The sequence below is a fragment of the Palaemon carinicauda genome, chromosome 1, assembly GCF_036898095.1.
Source record: "Palaemon carinicauda isolate YSFRI2023 chromosome 1, ASM3689809v2, whole genome shotgun sequence".
Taxonomy (NCBI): Eukaryota; Metazoa; Arthropoda; class Malacostraca; order Decapoda; family Palaemonidae; genus Palaemon; species Palaemon carinicauda.
In genome coordinates this window covers 116,688,656-116,713,956 of record NC_090725.1, presented here as the reverse complement: position 1 = coordinate 116,713,956, position 25,301 = coordinate 116,688,656, and the positions used below count along the sequence as shown (strand labels likewise).

The 25,301-nt window shown below is 36.4% G+C and overlaps 1 protein-coding gene across 1 annotated transcript in view; it reads left to right on the top strand.

Moving 5' to 3' along the window:
• The first annotated feature begins 2,686 nt into the window (after nt 1-2,686).
• Nucleotides 2,687-25,301, top strand: part of LOC137656122 (toll-like receptor 2) — a 50,460-nt gene continuing 27,845 nt past the window's right edge. Inside the window, 9 exon segments of the mRNA XM_068390326.1 lie at nt 2,687-2,697; nt 2,745-3,388; nt 3,747-3,910; nt 4,104-4,247; nt 7,359-7,488; nt 8,041-8,091; nt 10,735-10,844; nt 13,754-13,814; nt 22,132-22,344. Coding sequence (XP_068246427.1) covers nt 2,687-2,697; nt 2,745-3,388; nt 3,747-3,910; nt 4,104-4,247; nt 7,359-7,488; nt 8,041-8,091; nt 10,735-10,844; nt 13,754-13,814; nt 22,132-22,344 — 1,528 coding nt within the window.

Sequence of the window (25,301 nt, the reverse complement as noted above, 5' to 3'; positions counted from 1 at the left end):
ACAGCATTAAATTAGATCTTTCATATATAAACTATAAAAACTTGAGAGAGAGAGAGAGAGAGAGAGAGAGAGAGAGAGAGAGAGAGAGACCAAAGTTTCTATGCCTTGCACCGCCAAGGACATGCCTCCCTAAAAGGCTGTAAGGTCGAAGGAAAGTCACTGACGTCTTATGGGCGCCATTAATGTCAGGCGGGTGAAGACATCCGCCAAGGAACTACTTGGGTCATAGATGTGGAATGTTCACTGTCTCATTACGTATTAAAAATGGTTTTATTAGTCATGCTAAAGACACATTTTGTCAAAAAGTTCTAAATACTTCAGAATGATTATATAATTACCTCCACCAACGAAGTTGGAAGGAGTTCATGTTTAACTCCGTATTTGCGTGTTTGTGTGTATATTTTTTTTTTTTTTTTTTTGAACAGCATCCTAACCTCAATTTTAATTTTAATTTTAAAGTGATGAGACTTGCGGGATTAACTGTTTTTTTAAAAAGCTAGAGTGTCCCTCTAGTTTTAAATGTTCTTCAGTGTTTTATTTATCTAATGTCTACTGATGAGGTTCCTTGCATTTCCCTCAGAAAACTTCCCTTTCTATCTAATTTATCTTCCTCATATTTTGTTAAATTTCTTATAGTTATATTAACTTGATATTATTCTTAAAATATCTATTTTTTCCTTGTTTTCTTTCCTCACTGGGCTATTTTCCCTGTTGGAGCCCCTGGGCTTATAGCATTCTGCTTTTCCAACTAGGGTTGTAGCTTAATAATAATAATAATAATAATAATAATAATAATAATAATAATGAGAGAAAGCACTCCATCTATACTTGATATTTTCTCCAGTTATTACAAACGTGAGGCATCACACCATACTCATTATCATTAAAAAGAAACTGCAATTTAGAGTCTTTTGCTGCTTCATGTATCATCGTTTAAAAGTTACTCATGAATGGCAGATGGAAGGGACAGTGATAATACCCTAGCAGGGCAATGTCATAAAGACTGACCATATATTATTATTATTATTATTATTTTATTATTATTATTATTATTAATTGCTAAGCTAAAAACCTAGTTGGAAAAGCAAGATGCTATAAGCCCTAGGGCTCCAACAGGGAAAATAGGCCTGAGAGAAAAGGAAACAATGAAAAATAAAATATTGCGTCAATACGCTTAGGAGGAGATGATGAAGATGACATTAAAATAAATACCTCTCATATAAACTATGAAAACTTTAAGAAAACAAGAGGAAGAGAAATAAGATAGCGTAACCTCAAGCAAGAGAACTCTAACCCAAGACAGTGGAAGACCATGGTACAGAGGCTATGGCACAAACCATATGATCAGCGCCCAAGCCTCCTCTCCATTAAGCTAGGACCGGGGAGGACCAGGCAATGGCTGTTGATGACTCAGCGGGTAGACCTATAGGGTCTCCTAAATCCCATCATCCTTAACTCACAAGGATGGTGAGATTGCAGACGCTACAGGAAACTATCGAGTTTGAACGGGACTCGATCTCCCGTCCAGCAGAGCATCAGTCAGGGACGTTTCCAATAAGAGTACCACAGGAGTTAGAAAACTATCAGATAAGATCCAAGAAAGTAGACAGAGGTGGTATGGTCATGTCATGAGAAGAGTTGAACAGTATTTTGGGAGGAGAGTGATGTAAATGGAGGTACAGGGAATGAGAACGAGAGGGAGACCAAAGCGAAGGTGGATGGACTATATCAAGTATGACCTTCGATCAAAGGGATTAACCGGTGACGAAGTGTGGGACAGAGGTAGATGGAGAAAGCTGGTCAGAAACATCGACCCCACATAAAAATGGGAAAAGATGCAGACAAAGAAGAAGATTGCCTTTTATTGATTGCAATAGTTTTCTTTCGCATTTATTATATGAAAGCTCTGCATATCTTACGTATTATATTTGGTGTTATTATCATATCGTAAGGGCTCCCAACTTTTTTTTATTTTTCGTATCCCTTTAGTATTTTATAGATTCCTGTGTCCCCATAAGATTGAGGATAAAAAAGAGAAACAATTTAGTTGATAATGTGATAAAATTTCATTATTTAATCTCATTGCAGATTACCTTATATATTGCGCAGTACTGGATCTTCTCTCTGATACAATATACCCTCCTGAAGAGTAAAAATGTACCGCTGGTCCAGTGGTACATGTACCCTAGGTTGGGAACCCATAAAATATTGATATAACCATTATTGTTTTATGTTTTGTAATCTCTTTGTGGGTGTTTACAATGAGTAGATCTTTTTTAAGTGTTCTTCGATTTCTATTTGCATATTCTTTTATCACATTAACTTTTTTTTCTTTTTTTTAGGATCAGCAGAATAACCTCAGTAACAATGCAGCTACATTTAAAGACGATGTTTTTTGTAATCTGCCTAGGAAATATTGCTACGTGCCATGGTAAAAACGTCTTAAGTTCTGACTCAGATTTAAATGGAGTGTTATCAGAAGTAGATATTTCAGTAAAGGAAGTACCAGGTTTTGGTAGTGACATGAATGATACAAGTACCAGTTCTGGCAGTGACTTGAATGATACAAGTGCTAGTTTTGGCAGTGACTTGAATGATACAAGTACCAGTTCTGGCAGTGACTCGAATGATACAAGTGCCAGTTTTGGCAGTAACTTGAATCATACAAGTACCAGTTCTGGCTTGAATGATACAAGTGCCAGTTTTGGCAGTGACTTGAATGATACAAGTACCAGTTTTGGCAGTGACTTGAATGATACAAGTACCAGTTCTGGCAGTGACTTGAATGATACAAGTACCAGTTTTGGCAGTGACTTCAATGATACAAGTACCAGTTCTGGCACTGTCTCGAATGATACAAGTACCAGTTCTGGCAGTGACTCGAGTGATACAAGTACCAGTTCTGGCAGTGTCTCGAATGATACAAGTACCAGTTTTGGCAGTGACTCGAATAATACAATTACCAGTTTTGGCTGTGACTTGAATGATACAAGTACCAGTTCTGGCAGTGACTTAAATGAAACAAGTACCAGTTCTGGCAGTGACTCGAATGATACAAGTACCAGTTTTGGCAGTGACTTGAATGATACAAGTACCAGTTCTGGCAGTGACTTGAATGATACAAGTACCAGTTTTGGCAGTGACTTCAATGATACAAGTACCAGTTCTGGCACTGTCTCGAATGATACAAGTACCAGTTCTGGCAGTGACTCGAATGATACAAGTACCAGTTCTGGCAGTGTCTCGAATGATACAAGTACCAGTTTTGGCAGTGACTCGAATAATACAATTACCAGTTTTGGCTGTGACTTGAATGATACAAGTACCAGTTCTGGCAGTGACTTAAATGAAACAAGTACCAGTTCTGGCAGTGACTCGAATGATACAAGTACCAGTTTGGCAGTGACTTGAATGATACAAGTACCAGTTCTGGCAGTGTCTCGAATGATACAAGTACCAGTTTTGGCAGAGACTTGAATGATACAAGTACCAGTTCTGGCAAGGTCTCGAATGATACAAGTACCAGTTTTGGCAGTGACTTGAATGATACAAGTACCAGTTCTGGCAGTGTCTCGAATGATACAAGTACCAGTTTTGGCAGTGACTTGAATGATACAAGTACCAGTTCTGGCAGTGACTTGAATGATACAAGTACCAGTTCTGGCAGTGTTTCGAATGATACAAGTACCAGTTCTGGCAGTGACTTGAATGATACAAGTACCAGTTCTGGCAGTGTCTGATACAAGTACCAGTGAAACAAGTACCAGTGTGTGGCAGTGACTTGAATGATACAGTGGAAGTTAATGTGATCAATAATGACACTAAGATCTGCTCTGAGGAACCAAAAGATACCTCAATCTCTATACTGAGGTGCCCGGACTTTTTGGCATTCGACAAACATACTATTCAGGTGTGTTATTTATTTCTTACAGATGCAAATGTTTGTAGTAATTTTAGATCCATTACGCTGTCTCTAAGTTACATTAATTGTCTTATGTCATAAATATTGCTATAGAGTTCAAAGTATATATTTTATACATAAGTTAGGATGTATAGTTTGTTTCTGCTTTTTTTTTATCTGACCGAATGCCTTATTTTTTCAGGATGACAATAATAATTTTGAAATTGAAATAGAGTCCGTTGGAGGTGTCTTTAATTTTCCACAACATCTTGGACGAATTCAACTGGAGTCTCTTAATATAAGTGAAGCAAACTTAACCTTCTTCATTAGTTCGTCAAAAACCCAGGTATGAATATTGATGCTTGAGTCGCCATGGATTCTATAAAAGTAAATATAAATTTGATGGTAAATAAGTAAACATACTAAAACTTTCAAGCCCATTTTTATAAATATTGCTATAAATTTAGACCCTCCGCTACTTTTCGGCAATATAATGATGTACCAGAATTTATTGATCAGGGCAATTTACTCATGAACGTTTTCAAATTCCTCAATATTCCTTGTCGTCAATAACCTTCAATGTCAGGATGCCAGAGAACTTAAAATCATTCATTCGGTATACCTTGTAGATATGCGAACACTTTGCCCTTGGCTTAGCTAGAGTCAGGAACGCAGTCCCGCCCAGTCGTTTTTTTTTCCTTCTAAGTCTGTGAAGGGAAGTGTACTACAATATAACCTTTTTGGCTTTACATATCTAAATTAGTTTATACATTCAATTTATGATATGTGTGCTAAGCGTACTGTAATTTACTTCAATGTGTACAGAGACACACAGATATATAAACAGATGTGGTCCTTTTGTTTTTATTGTTGTAGGTTGTCTGGCCCTTGTGGCCAAGCAGGGGCTCATGCAAGAATGCAGCCCGTAAGTGACAAGTTTCTTTTGGTTTGTAGGTGATTAAGGATAAAATGATTAAAGGATATTATGTGGTCCTTAAAAAGATTGGTAATGAGATATAGGGAATGGATCGACAGAGAGAGAGAGAGAGAGAGAGAGAGAGAGAGAGGGGGGGGGTCTGAAAATTACGTTACTACTACGACGCTGTTAGCGTTGTTTGGTAAGGAATGAATCGTAGGTTAACCTTTTAACATATATTCTTTTGGTCTTACACCATTCCAACTGTGTCAGCTGTTACAAGCAAATTGCTGTATTGTTTTTGTGGATGCTCTAATGCAATTTCATCACAACTGTTTGCTGCATAAAATACAGTACAGAGAAGGTAGACGATGGGCTAAGAATATCTTTGAAATCGTAAGTGATGATCTCTTTAAAGGTTCCCTTTAAAATATATGCACCGTAACATTAATGAATGATCTTAAAATTCCTTTATATTGACAATTGTAGCATTTTGGTGATGGATTTTGATTGATGGAACCTATAGTCACAAGCGGCTAGCTGCATAGGTTTATATTTCTGTGAGGAATAAACCAATATAACTGCCTTCATTTCTAGAGGTACTGTTTAATGAAACATACATTCCATTCATAAGTTTGAGATTGAGAGAGAAACATGTCGGCAGGGCCTGCTTTATTAACTCTTTAGCCATGCCAAGGTGTTCGGAAATAGACCACGAATGTTAGGGAAATTGAAAAAGTTCAAAAATAAGTTGCTTTAATCAATAAATTTTGGTATTTATGAAAGTTTTCAGAGGGTTTTTAAATACTGCTCTAAAATATCAAGAAGATGCCGCTAATATAAAAAAAAAGGCATTTAACCGAACCTATATGACAGTTGGCATAAGATTTTTACTTTTTACTAAGCACTTACAGTACCCAAGTAGTTATCTAAGCAGGCTGCACAATTCTCAGTATGTTGAGTTTTACACACTATCCCATCTTGTCAATGTCACAAGAGAATATGATGGAAATCAACACATAAGAAACTATAAGGAAGCTATATAAAAAACTATAAAACTATAAGAAACTAAAGTAAATTCCTCCCCGTCAGAAAAATATTCTGGAGATCACAAGTAACACACTTACCACCGAGCAACAAATGTTTTAATATATGTTGGAATCTTATATATAAGAGTCTCAAAAGAGTTAATTGGTGGTTTATAAGTTTTCATTCTAGTAATATTTACCAGTCTTCCTAGTATACCTCAATGAATCTTACCTACTATTCGCTTAAAGGTCCAAAGGCCGGTCATGAAGGGCAAGGGCAAGGGACAGTGACATTGCCCTGTCGAGTAGGACAATGCCCTAGTGACTGACCATATGATCAGCGCCCAAGCTCCCTCTCAAGGAGGGCCAGGCAATGGCTGCTGATGACTCAGCAGATAGACCTATAGGCTCTCCCAAACCCCACATCCTTAGCTCACAAGGATGGTGAGGTTGCAGCGAACTGACGAACTGACGAGTTTGAGCGGGACTCTAACCCCAGTCTGGCATTTACCGGTCAGAGACGTTACTAAGTCGGCCACCATAACTCTACTCTCATGCAATATCTGTTAATTAAAGCCACACGACATAGCCATAGAAAATTTTATTTGTGTACGGTGACCAAATGGCCGAGCTATCATATCATTATGTAATTTTTCGTTTTGGTTGCTACTTATGTATACCAGTATGAGGTATAGTTTCATTCTATATTCTTAATCATGTTAAGATTATAAGGGTATCTCCACTAAATGTTAAAATTTAGTTATTGTGTGGTTTTCAATATAATATGAACTTTACCTGCCATCCATCAGTCGCATTCAACTTCTGTGATGGAAGATAGTTGAAATAAAAAAAAATGTTGAGGTCGGTCCACACGACCAGGCAGTGCCCGACAGGCAAACATCTCAGGGAGTGGGAATGACCCCTGATGACATCAAAGACGAGAACAGCAAGAGTTCAACTGTTCATATTTTATCCATCTAGACAACACTTGGAAGGCACATGATTCCAGAAGTAATATTTTCACCATATTCCAACTGGTTATTACTCTTAGTACTTTAATTATGAATTCCATCTTGTGAGAAGAAAATCTAATGTTAAAAGCATAACTTCATCTGTTTTTCTTGGAAGAGACAAATCAATATGTACATCGTTATTGATAAGTTATCATGATTTGATCCGCAACCATCTAGCATTCAGTTAAACACGGTTATATGGGAGTATTATATTTCAATACATTTGAGGGCCAGCACCGGAAAACAGATTTCATTTAGTATCATTAATTGTACTTTTGTGTAAAATTATTTTCATTGGTTTAAAAAATCCTCTTTAGAATAGGTGTAATATTTCCTTTTAGAAGAAATTATTGTTAGAAAGAGATAAAAGTAACTTTTTGGTTTTACAAACTATGTATTTTAAAACATTTTCTAAAATCTAACAGAAGCAATGGTTGAATAGCATAGTCTTCATGCTTCAATATTATCTACCAATTTGCAATTTTTTTCTAATTTTACAGTTTCTGAAGTCTTTAAAGAAGATGGATCTAAGCGGTAATCCTGACTTTGATGCTCAGTCTCTTGTTAACCTAGGAAAACTAGAGTCCCTCACCTATCTTTCCATGAGAGGCAGTGCCCTTAAAACTCTTGGTAAGTAACGTGAAATTTTGAAGTATAGGTTTGAAAATGTATGATCATGACAAAGTTTTCATATTGCTTTCTGAACTAAAGATGCACACACTCAGTCTTACTAAGGTTTTAAATCATATGAGTAAATAGTATTTCTATCTTTTTTCAATAGAAATATTCTTTAATAAAGTATATTCCCCTGTAAAAAGGCAGGTGGGATACAATGAAAATTTGATTAGGTTGTCTATGCTGGTGGGCTGTAGGTCATTAGTTTTATTCCCTACTGTAGAGCTCATTCCAATGAAAGCTAATAGACTTCATATTTTGGGTAATTCATATTTCTTCTGATCAGATACTGCTAACAATTTCGTTAACTACCTTCTGAAATTCATGTTGGAACTGATTCCCTAACTTTTCCTGGCCGTCCTACAAGTCTTCTTCCAGTAACTTCAGCTAAGAATATCTTCCTTGGAGCTCTATCCTCACCCATAGTATATTTTTACTGAAAATATACACCATTTCTTTATAACTTATATTCAATGTTTTATTTTTCAACACTGGTCATGTTGCCAGATTTAGAACTAGTTGACATAGGGTCTATAGAAATGTCAGTTCCTTTGGAATGTCAGTTCCATTGGCCTCTTCATGGGTATTTTCTGGTCCATGTATATAACTTGTTGTGTCTCCTTTTAACTTGTTTGTTTCTTTCGACTTTGAATATTCATATCTGCTTTAAGATAATTAGGTGAACTTTACATAATTGGATGAATTATTTAAGGTTTTTGGTAGTTAACTTTTTTTGCAATCATAAACAGAATTGGTAGATTTCCTCTATCACGAGGAAACAATAAATGTGTAATACATACATACAAATATCCAATGGTGGCCTATTGGAAACTTCCCTGCAATGCGATCTGCCGGACTGGGGTTCAAGTCCCGTTCAAACTCGATAGTTTCTTGGAGTTTCTGCAACCTCACGATCCCTGTGAGCTAAAGATGCGGGTTTGGAGGGAGCCTATAAGTCTACCTATCAAGTCATTAGCAGCCATTGCCTGACCTTTTCTGATCTCATCTCGGCCTCTGCCATTAATGAGTGTCCTTTAAAACAGATCAACAAATATTTCCCTTGATCGATTTGTATACCAAACTCTTGAACCCATCGAATATTGAATGTATCGTCGTATAAAAAAAATCATTGAAAACAGGATCCACAGAAGTTGTACGAATGAACTTGGTATTTAATGACTGGAATCTTTAAAGAATTCTATTTCAAAGGACCAATATTTTCATGAAATGCATAATGATTTTGTCCTCTCTTTTTCTACCTGCCCAGTAAATTCATTTCTATCTGTATGACAAGATTACCAATTGAAAGGGAAATTGTTTAGAAATAAACTGTAAAACAAAGATGCTGATGAAAAGCTTTTTGCATTTATTTTACAAAGTTCTGTATAGAAAAATATTGTAATTTGATTAACAACACTTCGTCAAGTTCATAAAAATGCGTTTGGTCAGGCGTTTATAAGATCAACAACTTTATTTTACAGGCAATGTTGCCAACAGTTTCTCTTTTGCTAAACACACAGTTACATGATACAATGTACAGCTGTCAGACGTCTTCTTAGCTTCCGATGAAGTGTGCAGATATTAATGAAACTAACTGTGCTATCCAAGAGTATTATTATTATTATTATTATTATTATTATTATTATTATTATTATTATTATTATTATTATTGGTTGCTAAGGTACAATCCTAATTGGAAAAGCAGAATGCTATAAGCCCAGTGGCCCCAACGGGGAAAATAGCCCAGTGAGGAAAGGAAACAAAGAAAAATCAAATATTTTAAGGACAGTAAAAACATTAAAATAAATAATTCCTATATAAACTATAAATACTTTAAAAAAAAAACAAGAGGAAGACAAATTAGGCAGAGCAGTGTGCCCGAGTGTACCCTCAAGCAAGAGAACTCTTACCCAAGATAGTGGAAGACCATGGTACAGAGGCTATGGCACTACCCAAGAATAGAGAACAATGGTTTGATTTTGGAGTGTCCTTCTCTTAGAGGAGGTGCTTATTATAGCTGAAGAGTCTCTTCTACACTTACCAAGAGGAAAGTAGCTACTGAGCAATTGCAGTGCAGTAGTTAACCCCTTGGGTGAATAAGAATTGTTTAGTAATCTCAGTGATGTCAGGTGTATGAGGACAGAGGAGAATCTTTAAAGAATAGGCCAGACTATTCGGTGTACGTGTAGGCAAAGGGAAAGAACCGTAACCAGAGAGAAGGATCCAATGTAGTACTGTCTGGTCAGTAAAACTCTCTAGCTGTAGTATCTTAACGGTTTGATTTCGGAGTCACTCGTAGACAAGAACCGCTTACTAAATCTAAAGTGTCTTCTATTAGAATAGGGGATAGAGGAGAGGCAGTTTAGGAAGCTGCAAAGAATTTGAATATTAGAATGCTTATGGGGGTTGACAGTTTGAGGATATAACGAGGGAAACTAAAATGAATAAATAAGGAGAGACACCACTTTTAGATAAGGTTCAACATTGAAGTAAGTTGGTGGTAATGTAATTATCATTATTATTATTATTATTATTATTATTATTATTAAATGCTAAGCTACAACCTTAGTTGGAAAAGCAGGATGCTATAAGCCCAGGGGCTCCAACATTAGTGAAAAATGAACATCTGTTCAGTTCATCCGATGAGGGAATGTTTTCAATTTGGTGGTTGAAATCAATCATTTAATTTAAATGAGAAAGGCCATAAGGTTGGTCGATAAAAAAATTAAAAGCATGACATTATTATGAAGATATTTTGTTTTCCTTGTTAATTGTGGTAATTGCATACACTTATTAGTTAATTTATTATTTTTAATTTACATTATATGTATATATATATATATATATATATATATATATATATATATATATATATATATATATATATAGTAATGGTGTGAATGATACATTCAAGATGACAATGATCCTAAAAATAATTGACCTAATAATTTCTCTTCTTCACATACTTATTCTTATTCCAAAGATCCATCCTTTTTCAAATTGTATAATTGGATCGTCATATACCTCTCCAATAATCACAACCATGAGATTTAGCAATATCAGGTTGCACTTGTGACCCTCCCTCTCTCTCTCTCTCTCTCTCTCTCTCTCTCTCTCTCTCTCTCTCTCTCTCTCTCTCTCTCTCTCTCTCTCTCTCTCTCTCTCTCTCTCTCTCACAGTGATTTTAATTTTCCTTCTCAGATGAATATCTGCCATACCTACTGAAAAATTTGTCAAACCTGGAGTATTTGAACGTGCACTCTACTGGAATAACTTATCTCGGTGATCCAGATATTTTCAATTCCAATAAGGTAATATTAGTGTTTGTTTTTGCTTATTTTATATGTTGGTGAGCATAAGTGAGATAACTCATTTAAAAAAATAGTAAAAGGAGTTTCTGCCTTAATATATTTATTATATTGATACTAAGAAAAGAATGCTATTTTAGCCTCGTCTAACCTGTTGTCCTTTTGTTAAATATAAAACCTCTTTGTTGAAGATTTTTGTTTCCCACATTAGTAATTTCATTGACTATACAGACCTCATTCACCTTCAGATTATTTTCACCCTCACTCCAACACTTCCTTCTACTACTACTCTACTCATTGGTAGTTGGGCCACTCATTGAACCATAGCCGCTCTCGAAAGACGTCTACAGCCCTCTTTATCTTGAGCTAAATCCATTCGTTATCCATTTTAATTCTCTCCCTGTCGACATCTTCCATGCGGCATCTATTCAAACTTCCTAGGTCTTCCCAAAGGTCTCCGTCTCATGACTTAAGCAGTTAGCATATGTTTGTTTATACGTGTGTCCTGGTTCCTCAAATTACACGAGTCTATAGTCTTTAGGTCTTTTCCTCCAGCCCATCAAACATTTTTCTTTATAAATTAGTTCTCTAATATTTCCACATCACCTAACAATCACAAAACATTTTTATCCATCCTTTCACATGTGTTATAGGATTAAATGCCACTCATGAATAGCAGAGGCAAGGGACAGTGACATTGCCCTAGCAAGCAGGGCAATGTCCTACAGACAGAACATATATACATATGATCAGTACCCAAGCCCCTCTCCACCCAAGCTAGGACCAAGGATTGCCAGGTAATGGCTACTGATGACTCAGCAGATATAGCTATAGGCTCCTCCAAATACCCAATCCTTAGCTCTCAAGGATGGGGAGGTTGCAGCGACCAAGGGAAATTTGAACGGGACTTGAACAGCAGTCTACCGATCACCAGTCAGGGACGTTACCACATCGGCTACCCTAACCCTTTACCTTTACCTTTTTCATTTCCCAACTCTCTCTCATCTAATGCAAACAGTTCTGCTTTCTGGAGTTCGAGACCCGCTCAAGCTCGATAGTTTCTTGTGTCAGCAACTCCACCCTCCTTGTGTGATATGGATGGAGTGTTAGGATGTTGCCTATAGGTCCATTTGCTGAGTCATCAGTAGCCATTGCATGGCCCTCCCTGGTCTTAGCTTGGGTGGTGATGGGACTTGGGCTCTGATCATATGTATATATGGTCAGTCTCGAGAGAATTGTCCGACTAGGGTATGCTACCAATCATAAATCCAATCCACACCCTCCAAGGGAACTGGATAAATTGATAGAAACAATTAACCAAACGTAGTGGTTATTACTAAGCCTAGCCACGGAAGACCTTTCGTAAAAGAGACCTCCATGGCCGGCATACATAAAGAAACCTCGCAAGTAGTAGAAGTAAGGTCTTTATGTTAATCTGGAATTGTACTCATCGACAGATAGTAGAGCGCTCACCTTATAGAAAGCGGTCTCAAAAGGAAGGGAAAAACGTATGCAATAAAGGTACAAATGTTGCCGGTAATAACAGAACTCTAGGTAACGGCACTGTCACCACCCAAGGCTCTTCCCAAAGCAGAGGCATATAGCCATTCCCCTATTAAATGGCTAGACCTGCCGCCAGTAACGACAGTTTTGCTAAGTATAGCGGCAAGGTCAAACAGAAATAATTTCCACAGAAACGAAATGCCGTATAAGGAGGCTGTGACGTCATAGGCGACACCTCCGTAAATAGCGACATATCACTATTACATGCCTAAGATTAGGAATGCCGTCGGAAACGACAAAGCCGTAAGTACCGGCAAGCCGTCAGTCTAACAACTCACTCCTTTATAGAGAGGTATGCTAATGGCTCTGGAGGGTCAGGACCCCTACGGGATTAGGCCTCTCAAAGAACAACTGCAAAAAACACAGCATCATATAAATAAATCTAAGGTCGATGTCAGTATCGGGAAGACCAACCGCAGGGGAAGGTAACGACATGGGGTAGTATGCCAAAAAACAAAAGTAAAAACAAAATCAAATGCAATTCAATCTTAAAATCCCAGAGACTAGGAAACGGCAGAACACTAGAGTCAGCGCACCGACATTTTGAGCTCACCCTTCGCAAAGGGGAACGCGAAAGAACTGCCAGAACCCAGCATGAGAAATCTCAAACGAATGTAGCATGGCGGACCAATGAAACGCCGTTGAAGGATAGGCTAGGCCTGAATGCGACAAGTCAAAAGAAAGTATAGAAAGTACAGAAAGCCAGTGAACCGACTTATATTCAAATAAATGAGCTCACCCTTCGCAAAGGGGAGCTCTAAAAAGTGCCCATACCTAGCTCTGAAAATTCTCGAATGCTTGTACCACGATGGCCAAGAGCCTAAATGGTCAAAATACCGAAAAAAACGCCAGCAAGTGGATCAAAAGACTCAAAAAACTAGTATAACTGAGCAAAACCTCCCCAAAGTAAAAAACCACTGTTAACGAATCCGGAACTATAGACCAAAACGACATCGGCGAGTCCGTCTTTAACTAAAAAGTTACTGCGTCTAGGCTAGGCTAACCGAAACTGACACACACCCACAAAAACATAAATTACAAAAATGCTATGTAAATGCAAACTCAAAATAGAGCCCAAAGCTTCGCAATGCTAGAAAACTAATAGCTAACATGAATCTTGCACAATAAAACGAGTAAACGCGAAAACAAGGACGATCGGGTACCCAAAAATAGATTTTTCCTACATCAAAATATTTTTTTTTTTTATTTCGATTATTTAAGGTTATTTTTGCAGTATACAACGAAATACTTATTTCCCTAGGCTAGATCTGGTGATGGAGAAAATTTAACTAATTTCTTATCTTTTTAATGAAGTGAAGATAACTATAGTTGGTATATTTCATCCACAGAAGCTAAAGCACCTTGATATTTCTGGGAACGATAAATTGAGTGTCATCACATTTCATGCCGGTAAGAAAGTTTTCTTTAATTTTTTATGACATTTTGTGGTAGTGTGTGAGAAAACTATATGTAATATCTTTAATAATGTTTAAATGTTACGACTACATAGAGCTATTTAAGTCTAATAATAACGAAACGAGAAAAGACATAGGCCTAGCTCGAGTATCAAGCAAGCTACTGGTAGAGCCTTAGAAAGACAAAAACAATCAAATAATGAAAGAGTCAAATATATAAAACTCCCTTGTTAAAGCAGCCTCAAAATACAGCCCAAGTTTAGTTTCTTTCTATTGTCCTAAGACTATGAAGAGTTTTCTAGTTAATGTAGACTAGAATAAAAATAATAACTGATACCAGTGGTCACAATTATCATGCATATATACATGTATGTTTAAATAGATGTATATACACACCTATGTAAAATCCTAATATGCATATGCAATACATATATATATATATATATATATATATATATATATATATATATATATATATATATATATATATATATATATATATATATATATATATAAGTATGTGTCTTTATAAATGCATGTAAATGTTTGTTTATATACATATTTATATGCATCTTTATACATATATACCAAATATATATACGTGTATATATATATATATATATATATATATATTCTTTATAATATATATACATATATATATTTATATTTATATACAAATTTATATACATATACATATATTTATATATATATATATATATAATTATATATATATTTATATATGCATATGTACATATATATATACATATATATATATATATATATATATATATATATATATTTATTTTTTATATATATGTATATATATATATATATATATATATATATATATATATATATGCATTTATATATTATATATGTATATATATATACATGTATATATATATTTATATATTATATATGTATATATATGTATTTATATATTATATATGTATATATATATGTATATTATATATTTATATATATATGTATATATATGTATATGTACGTACATATATATATATATATATATATATATATATATATATATATATATATATATATATATATATATATATATGTTTATACATATGTATATATATGTATACATGTATAAATATATGTATATTTATCATTATTATTATTATTATTGCTATCCAAGCTACAACCCTAGTTAGAAAAGCCAGATGCTATAAGCCCAAGGGCTCACATAGAGAAAAATAGCTCAGTGAGGAAAGGAAAAAAGAAAATAAATAAATGATGAGAACAAATTAACAATAAATCATTCTAAAAAAAGTAACCACGTCAAAACATGAATGTCATATATAAACTATAAAAAGACTTATGTCAGCCTGTCAGCATAAAGACATATGCTGCAACTTTGAACTTTTGTAGTTCTACTGATTCAACTACCCGATTAGGAAGATCACTCCACAACTTGGTCACAACTGGAATAAAACTTCTAGATTACTGTATAGTATTGAGCCTCATGGTGGAGAAGGCCTGGCTATTAGAATTAACTGCCTGCCTAGTATTACGAACAGGAAGATCTGAATGTAAAGAATGGTCAGAGTTATGAAAAATCTTATGCAACATGCATAATGAACTAATTGAATGACGGTGCCAAAGAATAGTATCTAGATCAGGAATAAGAAATTTAATGGACCGTAAGTTTCTGTCCAACAAATTAAGATGAGAATCCGCAGCTGAAGACCAGACAGAAGAACAATACTCGAAACAAAGTAGAATGAAAGAATTAAAACACTTCTTCAGAATAGATTGATCACCAAAATTCTTGAAAGACTTTCTCAATAAGCCAATTCTTTGTGCAATTGAAGAAGACACAAACCTAATGTGTTTTTCAAAAGTAAATTTGGTGTCGAGAATCACACCTAAAATATTAAGAGTCATACAAAGTAAAAGAAACATTATCAATACTGAGATCCGGATGTTGAGGAGCCACTGTCCTTAACCTACTTACAATCATACTTCGATTTTATTGGGATTCAACTTCATACCCCATAATTTACACCATGCACTAATTTTAGCTAGGTCTTTATTAAGGGATTCAGCAACCCCAGATCAACATTCAGGGGATGGAATTGATGCAAAGGGAGTAGCATCATCTGCATATGCAACAAGCTTGTTTTCTAGACCAAACCACATGTCATGTGTATATAGTAAGAAAAGTAATGGACCAAGAACACTACTCTGTGGAACACCAGATATCACATTCCTATACTCACTATGGTGCCAGAAACAACAACTCTTTGAGATCTATTACTTAAAATATCAATAACAATGCTAAGAAACGACCCATCCACTCCCAACTGTTTCAGCTTGAAAACAAGGGCCTCATGATTAACACGGCCAAAGGCAGCACTAAAATCAAGGCCAATCATACGAACTTCCTGACTACAATCAAGGGATTTCTGTACAGCATTGGGGATTGTAAGAGGGGCATCACATGCTCCAAGGCCTTTACGAAAACCAAATTGCAAACTGGGGAATAGATGATTACCTTCAGCAGACCTATTAAGATGTTTTGCCAAAAGACGTTCAAAAACTTTAGATAATATGGGAGTTATGGAAATTCGGCGGTAATCAGTTGGACTTGAGCTACCACAAACACATTTACATAAAGGAGTAACATTACCAATTCTCCAACAAGTGCTAAAAGCTCCTCTTCTTGCTAACTTGTTCAAAATAACAGATAACTTTGGAGCTAAGAAATCAGTAGTCTTTATAAAAAACAAAGAAAAATACCATTTGGGTCTACACCTCCATAAGCATCAAGGTCCATCAACAGAGCTTTAATTTCACGAGATCAAAAAGCTAAACTAGTTAGTTTAGCCTCAGGAAAACATGAATGAGGAAGTTCAAGTTTTTCATTACTCTGTTTACTGTCAAAAACATCAGCCAACTTTTGGACAGTGAGAGACTGAGCTATCTGGTTTAAGTAAAGGAGGAACTGTTGCATCTACACCAAAGAGTGCAGATTTAAGGGTAGACCACAATTTATGTTCCTGAGTTGTACCAGAAATGTTTTTTTATGGATAATTGTATTCCTTTTCCGTTGAGGCATAAACTCTCTGAGCAAAAGCTCTAAGCTGAGTATAATTATTCCAGGTCAAATCTGATCTGTTACCTTTCCAAAGATGATAGGCCTCCTGCTTCTCCAAATAAGCACGTCTACAATCATCACTGAACCACGGCTCGTCCTTCACTCGGTACCTTAGCACACAAGAAGGGATATGCCTATCAAATATGGTGACTAGATTCTCATTCAAAGGGACAAAAGGATCAACACTACTATATAATTGTGACCAATTCAAGCACAAAAGATCATGCAAAATCCCATTCCAGTCTGCTTGAGATATCATATAAATTTTACAAGGGTATGATACATCAGGGACAGGTTGCTCAGTCTTCACTACTACTGAAATCAAGGCATGACCAGATGTCCTGACTGGAGAACCAACCTTACTAGTTATAATGCCAGGGGAGTCAGTGTATACAAGGTCCAAGCAATTACCAGACCTGTGAGTAGCTTCACTTATCATTTGCTCACAGCCTGATTCAGAGGCAAAATCTAAAGCTCTTAAGCCATGGCGATCGGTAGGAAAGATAGAATTTAACCACTCCCTATGGTGAGCATTAAAATCACCAACAACGACAAAAGAAGCCTTTCTATCATCTTCTTGTATCTCAGCCATGATGGTCAGAAGACAATCAAAGATGTCTGGATTCCGTTAGATCGAACACAAATAAAAGCTGTTATGCCTGCCACAAACTTTTATTACCTGAATCTCATGACATCCACATTCATAGCAGAACTTATGAGAAGCAGGGTACTTGGTCCTAATATACACCACCATTCCCCTGGCCCTAAGGATGGAATTACGTTTCAACATTATGGGCTTCTTAACCCTGGATAGGTACGATGGGTCGTTCGCGACCCCGAGCGTCAAAAAAAAACAGGTTTTTCTCACGTGACTCACCCCCGTGACTGAATTTGTGGGTGATCGACCTGCAGGAGGTGTCTCCCCTACACGCTCTAGTAGTGTCCAGATGTGCATTGCTGTAGCTGTACTCCTTCCCCGATTTCTGAGACGCGTCGGGGTCGAGCGCAACCGAGTTTACCCTTCTAAGGTAATTTGCATAATTATCAAAGTTATTATGTATTATGAAATTGTCGTAGAATGGTGCAACTTGTATAGGTTATCAGTTGTGGAAAGTCTTGGTGGATTGTTTGGCTACCATGTGCATGATTTTTTTTTTAGTTAAAATGTCGTTCATCACCACGAGGACCATTTTACCACGAGTGCCCCTTTTTCATTTTTTTTCATTTTTTTGCCAAGTCATTTTTCCGTAAGATATTGCCAAATAGTGTCGTAAAACTTTTGCTTGTTTAGTGTTGGAAAGTGTGTCTAGATGATCTGGCTACCCATGCGTGACTTTGTTTTTGTCAGATACGACGTAGTTATTGGTATATTGGGTATTTAACTGTGGTTACCAATTTCTGTTTTTTTTTCAATATTTGTAAAAATTACTACGTAGTAAGGAATTGCCGTATATTATTCATTTTTTTTTCATGTTTATGTGTTAGAAAGTGTGCCTTGATGGTTGGGCTAACACGTGCATGTCTTTTTTTTTATCTGAGATGCCGTATATTAGAATGTCGGGCATTTTACCGCGAGTGCCCCTTTTTCATTTTTTTTCATTTTTTTGCCAAGTCATTTTTCCGTAAGATATTGCCAAATAGTGTCGTAAAACTTTTGCTTTTTTAGTGTTGGAAAGTGTGTATAGATGATCTGGCTACCCATGCGTGATTTTCTTTTGTCAGATACGACGTAGTTATTGGTATATTGGGTATTTAACTGCGGTTGCCAATTTCTGTTTTTTTTTTCAATATTTGTAAAAATTTACTACGTAGTAAGGAATTGCCGTATATTATTGATTTTTTTTTCATGTTTATGTGTTAGAAAGTGTGCCTTGATGGTTGGGCTAACACGTGCATGTCTTTTTTTTTATCTGAGATGCCGTATATTAGAATGTTGGGCATTTTACCGCGAGTGCCCCTTTTTATTTGTTTTGCATTTTTTTGCTTATTCATGTTACCGTAAGGAATTGGCAAGTAGTGTCGCAAAACTTATATTTTTATAGTGTTGGAAAGTGTTTCTAGATGATCTGGCTACCCATGCCTATTTTTTTTTTAGCCAGATATGGCGTATATATAAGTATGTGTTCGATTTTCCTGTGATTGCCAATTTTTCGTTTTTTCCCATTTCTTTCAAAATTACTACGTACTAAGGAACTATCACAGAGTAATGATTCATTTATATGTTTATTTGTCGGAAAATGTGCCTTGATGGTTTGCCTAGCACGTGGCTGAAATTTTTTTTTCTGAAATGCCGTATATTAGAATGGCCATTTTTCCACGAGTGCCCCTTTTTATTTGTTTTGCATTTTTTTGCTTAGTCATGTTACCGTAAGGAATTGGCAAGTAGTGTCGCAAAACTTATAATTTTATAGCGTTGGAAAGTGTTTCTAGATGATCTGGCTACCCATGCCTATCTTTTTTTTTTTAGCCAGATATGGCGTATATATAGGTATGTGTTCGATTTTCCTGTGATTGCTATTTTTTCGTTTTTTCCCATTTCTTTCAAAATTACTACGTACTAAGGAACTATCACAGAGTAATGATTCATTTAGATGTTTATTTGTCGGAAAATGTGCCTTGATGGTTTGCCTAGTACGTGGCTGAATTTTTTTTTTCTGAAATGCCGTATATTAGAATGTTAGCCATTTTTCCGCGAGTGCCCCTTTTTATTTGTTTTGCATTTTTTTGCTTAGTCATGTTACCGTAAGGAATTGGCAAGTAGTGTCGCAAAACTTATATTTTTATAGTGTTGGAGAGTGTTTCTAGATGATCTGGCTACCCATGCCTATCTTTTTTTTAGCCAGATATGGCGTATATATAGGTATGTGTTTGATTTTCCGGTGATTGCCATTTTTTCGTTTTTTCCCAATTCTTTCAAAATTACTACGTACTAAGGAACTATCACAGAGTAATGAATCCTCTAGATGTTTATTTGTCGGAATTTTTTGTTTACTTCTTTTTTGATTGAATATCATCAAATTTTTTTAGCTAAAATATTCTATTGTTTTACATTTTTTTTTCGATTTTATTTCCCTTCAAAAAAAATTTTTGGGTCCGAATTTTAATTTTATAGTCGTAAAATAATCGACAATTATCCAGCAACCCACCATACAATTTTTATGCATATCCAATAATAATTATATTAGTAAATAACACCTTGAAATTGACATACCCTTCCTACATTTCAAGTGGCAGATTAGGGAGTCTGAGTCGGTGTGGTTGGCGGCCATTTTGTGGACATATCCGAAGCGTAAGTTGCCCTATCTATATATATTCTTGTTCCCTATAGAATTTGTGATATTTTGGTAAATTTTTACCTGCATAAATATCATATTATATATTAAATATATGTATTTTTTTTACGAAATTTCTAAGTACTCAAAAAATTACCTTTAGATATGGCCCCTGATATAAATGTAATTTACAAAATAATGAAGATTTTTTTACATATTTCTATTTTAGGATAACATATGTTTATTCCCTAAAAAAATTAGCCACTTCCTATTTCATTTGGGTACCCAAAAAAATTTATGAAATTTGGACAAATTTTTTTGGCCAAAAAAAGTTACCCTTTTTTTCTCATTTCAGATCTTCACCTCCATGGGTCTGACTTCATCCAAAATACATCAAGATGTGTCCTAAACATTCAAGAATCAATTCCTAAAAGGATTTGTGTATATATGTATAAACTTTTTTTTATGAATTTTTATGTCAGGTCTTTTTTTATACTTAATTTTTTACAATATTTATAATAAATAGTTTTTCTGCAGATGAGTAGTATTTATCTTTACAGTTGTTTTAAGCATTCATTGAAGTTTTTTTTGGCAAAAGAAAAAAGGAGGTTACTGCAAAAACTGATTTTTCAAGAATTTTTTTTGGCGTCGGGGTCGTTTGCGTCCGAGTATACCCTTAAAGGGGTGTCCGAGGAGCGTACCTATCCAGGGTTAAAATCAGTTATAAGGAGCTCAGATGAGTTCCTCATATTAGAAACCAAAGTTTCTGAGCACTAAAGAATATCATACAGTCTGGACACAACTGTCAGGTCTTGAATATTTGCATGAAGACCACGGATATTGCAATACAGAAGACGACATTGACGAAATCTAGGACGTACTGGTCCCGGATTTTGCTCAATGTCTCTAGACAGTATAAGAATTAATATTAATAAAAAAGAGACGTTGTACTTAAAAACTAGATTAACAAGAATTACAACAAAAGCAATATGTACAGAATTATAAATAAAGCGATTGATCAAACCCATAGACTATAGTAAAAAGTCGGTAAAACTGGTCAACATGGAGGAGCGGATACACCATGCAAGGCTAAATACCCTCCAGGATAGCCACTTCAAGTGCAGGGAGGACAGTAAGGATGGTTTTGAGAAGAAAAAGAATCAGATAACGAAAAGACAACCTCTTGATAAACCACCAGGCATCTATGGCCCTTCTATTAAGCCTGCCCATCACACCATTAAAAAAAAAAAAAAAAAACAAGAGGAAGAGAAAAAAAATAAGATTGAATAGTGTGCCCGAGTGTACCCTCAAGCAAGAGAACTCTAACCCAAGACAGTGGAAGACCATGGTACAGAAGCTATGGCACTAACCAAGACTACAGAGCGATGGTTTAATTTTGGAGTGTCCTTCTCCTAGAAGAGCTGCTTACCATAGCTAAAGAGTCTCTTCTACCCTTACCAAGAGGAAAGTAAACTGAACAATTGCAGTGCAGTAATTAACCCCTTGGGTGAAGAAGTGTTTAGTAATCTCATTGTTGGCAGGTGTATGAGGAAAGACGAGAATCCGTAAAGAATAGGCCAGACTATTCGGTGTATGTGTAGGCAAAGAAAAAATAAGCTGTAACCAGAGAGAGGGATCCAATGCATTACTGTCTGGCCAGTCAAAGGATCCAATGTCTCTCTAATGGTAGTATCTCAAGGGCAGCTGGTGCCCTGGCCAACCTACTACCTACTACCGACATATGTGTATATATGTGTATGTTTATATATATATATATATATATATATATATATATATATATATACATATGCAGATGCAGATAAAAACAATATAGAAATTGTAAGAAATGTAACATTTTTTAATCTATTATACTTCATTTATATTTTTTTCCAAATGAAAATTATTATTTTACTTTGCAGATTTCATCCATAAGATGATCTACTTGAATCTCTCGAATTGTATATTGAGAATAATCAAAGTGGAAGAAGACTTGTTGACCAACCAGCAATCTCATAACCAGAATGATGTTGGGATTATGGAAGTGCTGGACGTCTCGAATAATCGCCTGAAAGAAATACCTCCTTCATTGCTCTCTGCTTTACGCAATAACAGTTTCTCGCTCAATATCTCCGGTAAGTTGTAAAATCTCGTCTTCTTCTTCAAATAGCTTGACTTCCCCATGTTAAAGTTAATTTATACAAAGAGATTATGTAAATCATTTGATGGTAAAGTGGTGAAACTTGGTTTGAACAAGGTATTGATTGTGAGATCTGTGAGAAAAGGATTTCCAATGATTCGCAATTCTGATCTTTTAGATTCTTTAAAATCCAAAATTAAACTTGTACTAGTCAGGGCCACCCATAATTGGTTGGTTTGCTGTGAGAAATAAGACTAAAATCTTCCACCATCACCAATCTGCATTGGCCAGTGTGGTGATGAATATGGCCAAATCCCCAACATGCCTAAGGATATATATTGGGCCATTTTTCTGCAGTGTACTAGAAACGGCTGCATTTGTTTTTTGTTGTTATATAGCCCTAATATATATATATAAATATATATATATATATATATATATATATATATATATATATATATATATATATATATATATATATATATATATATATATATATATTCAATGTTATCCCAACATTTGCCGGCCACTTTGCTGTATAGAAATTAGAAGCCTAACGAAAAAATTTACTGAGTTTGAAATTATCTGTAAGCATACCCAATGAGAGAATTTTAAACTACAGATAAAACAAAATTGGAAATCAACATTTATTTTAATTGTTGAATTGGGTGCACTGAATTCTTTAAAATTAGTTGATTATAATTAGATGAGCTCATTTGCCATCAGAAATAAATCTAGTGTAATTCCTACCGAAAATTGCCTAACCCCACCATATTTTGAAAAATCTGGTCTGATTTCAAATAGTTCCTTTCATGAGAATCGGCAACGTCTCTGCCTCGCGTTTTACTGGACTGGGGTTCGAGATCTACTCATCCTCCATAGTCGTTTGTAGTGTCTGAAACCTCATCATCCTTCGAAGTTAAAGATGGAGGGTTTGGGGGAGCCTGTGTGTGTGTGTCAAGAATAAGTTAACCCAGATTGAAGTTACTTCTCTGAATAATCTTTTTAGAAGCTTATATATAAATTTTGGTATTTTTAGAACAAAAAAAATATGTCTATTAAGCTCGGCTTTTAAGTTAAATGGTTAAGATCACAGGAATTTCGCAGTTTAAATCCTTCAAGTCGAGTTTAATATAATTGAGATCTTATCTACGTTGTTGTACCACCCGTGTGTCACACGATCATTCATAGTAACAACATTTCTCTTTTTTGTATATATTATCCTTTGTATCTTCGCTCTTTCCTCGCACTGACAGCAACGTGCATCATCCTGTTTGCTTTTCTTATTGTTAACGGTTAACAGAACCGGTTGCCGGCTGGAGAAGAAATAGCCTGTTGTATTTTGTGACCTTCTTGCCGGGACTTGGTGTGTATATATAAACTCAATGTTCTGTAATAAAGTTACTCAGTTGCTTTCATCTTGCCTTTTGAGTCACAACCTACTCTTGGCCCGTTACATAGGTGACCCTGGAAGTTAACTCACTCCTCCCGCCTCCCCCCCTCACTGGTACAATGGCGGACTCCTCGGAAGTTAGCACCACCCCATTTAAACTTTCATCATTCGCCAGCGAAAAGCGTCTGCTTAGTTTCTGCACGCAGAAGTCCTGGTCCGCATCAAGGGCGTCACTCACTTAACCACCAAAGCAGATTATGTTCTCGCAGCGATACCCGAGGACACCTGCCCGGAAATCTCCGACTGGCTTTGTAAACAAGGAGAAACCCCAATAGCGTATGACGCCCTCAAAACATACCTTCTGCAGCAGTACTCGCTGACGCCAGCTGCCAGTATAGCAAAGCTTTTTCAGCTCTCTCAACAACCGTTGGGGGACCAAAGGGCTTCGCTCGCCCTCAGGGAAATGACCAGTATCGCTCGCCTGCAACGTGCCGCAGACGGCTCTCCTTGTGAGGTGAGCCTACTTCGTGCCCTTTGGGTATGCCGTTTATCCGAACCTGTACGCGCTGCCATACCCAATGTCGATAGTTTACCCATAAAGGATTTGATGATCAAAGTCAATGCCCTTATGGACAGCCACTTCACGACCTTCAAGACCTCTATCAACGCCTCCACTCCTGACGAAGAGGACGCCTATTCAACGTCAACCCAAGGTGACGTGAATGCAGTAGGAAATACACGCCTACCCCGTGATGTGCCCGAGCGGCTACAAAGCCACCCATCACCCACAACTTGCTCGCGCCCCCCAACCAACGTCTTCTACAGCCACTTACTGCCGCGCATCGGCCGCAGTTTTTCTACTACCACTACAGATTTGGGGATGACACAGAAAAATGTGGCAAGGATTGTCAGTGGCCAAAAAACGTGTAAGTAGGCCATCGCTCGTGGCGGTGGCCTCCCATATTCTAATCTATTCTTTTTACATGATGCAGGAACGGGCGTACGGTTTTTGGTAAACACGGGTGATTGTCGTTTCCTTTTGCCAAGGGAACTCTTCAGGACACGACGTAGTCTGTCTAAGTCTGCTGACGTCCACCTGGTAGCTGCCAAGAGATCTGCGATACCCAACTATGGTTACGAGAACCTCACATTATCGTTTGGAAACGGTAAATTTAATTGGAAGTTTCTCGTTGCTGTCATCACATTGCCAATCCTCGGTGCGGATTTTCTCTCTCATTTCCACCTTCTGGTCGATGTCACCCACCGACGATTGGTCAACGCAGACTCATACTTGGCGACACCTCTTCAACCCGCCCCCTTCAACCTCGCACCTCACATCAGCACACCCATGGATGCCAATCCCCACCTCCTTAGGTCGTACCCGAAAGTTTTCCGTCCAGAACTTCGCAAAACGCTCACGGCCCCTGCCAAACACAGTAATTATCACCATATCAAGACGACGGAGCCCCCAGTCTTTGCAAAATTCAGATGTCTGGCACTGGATCGATTGGCAGGCACCAAACAGACGTTCGCCGAAATGGAAGAAATAGGCCTTTGCC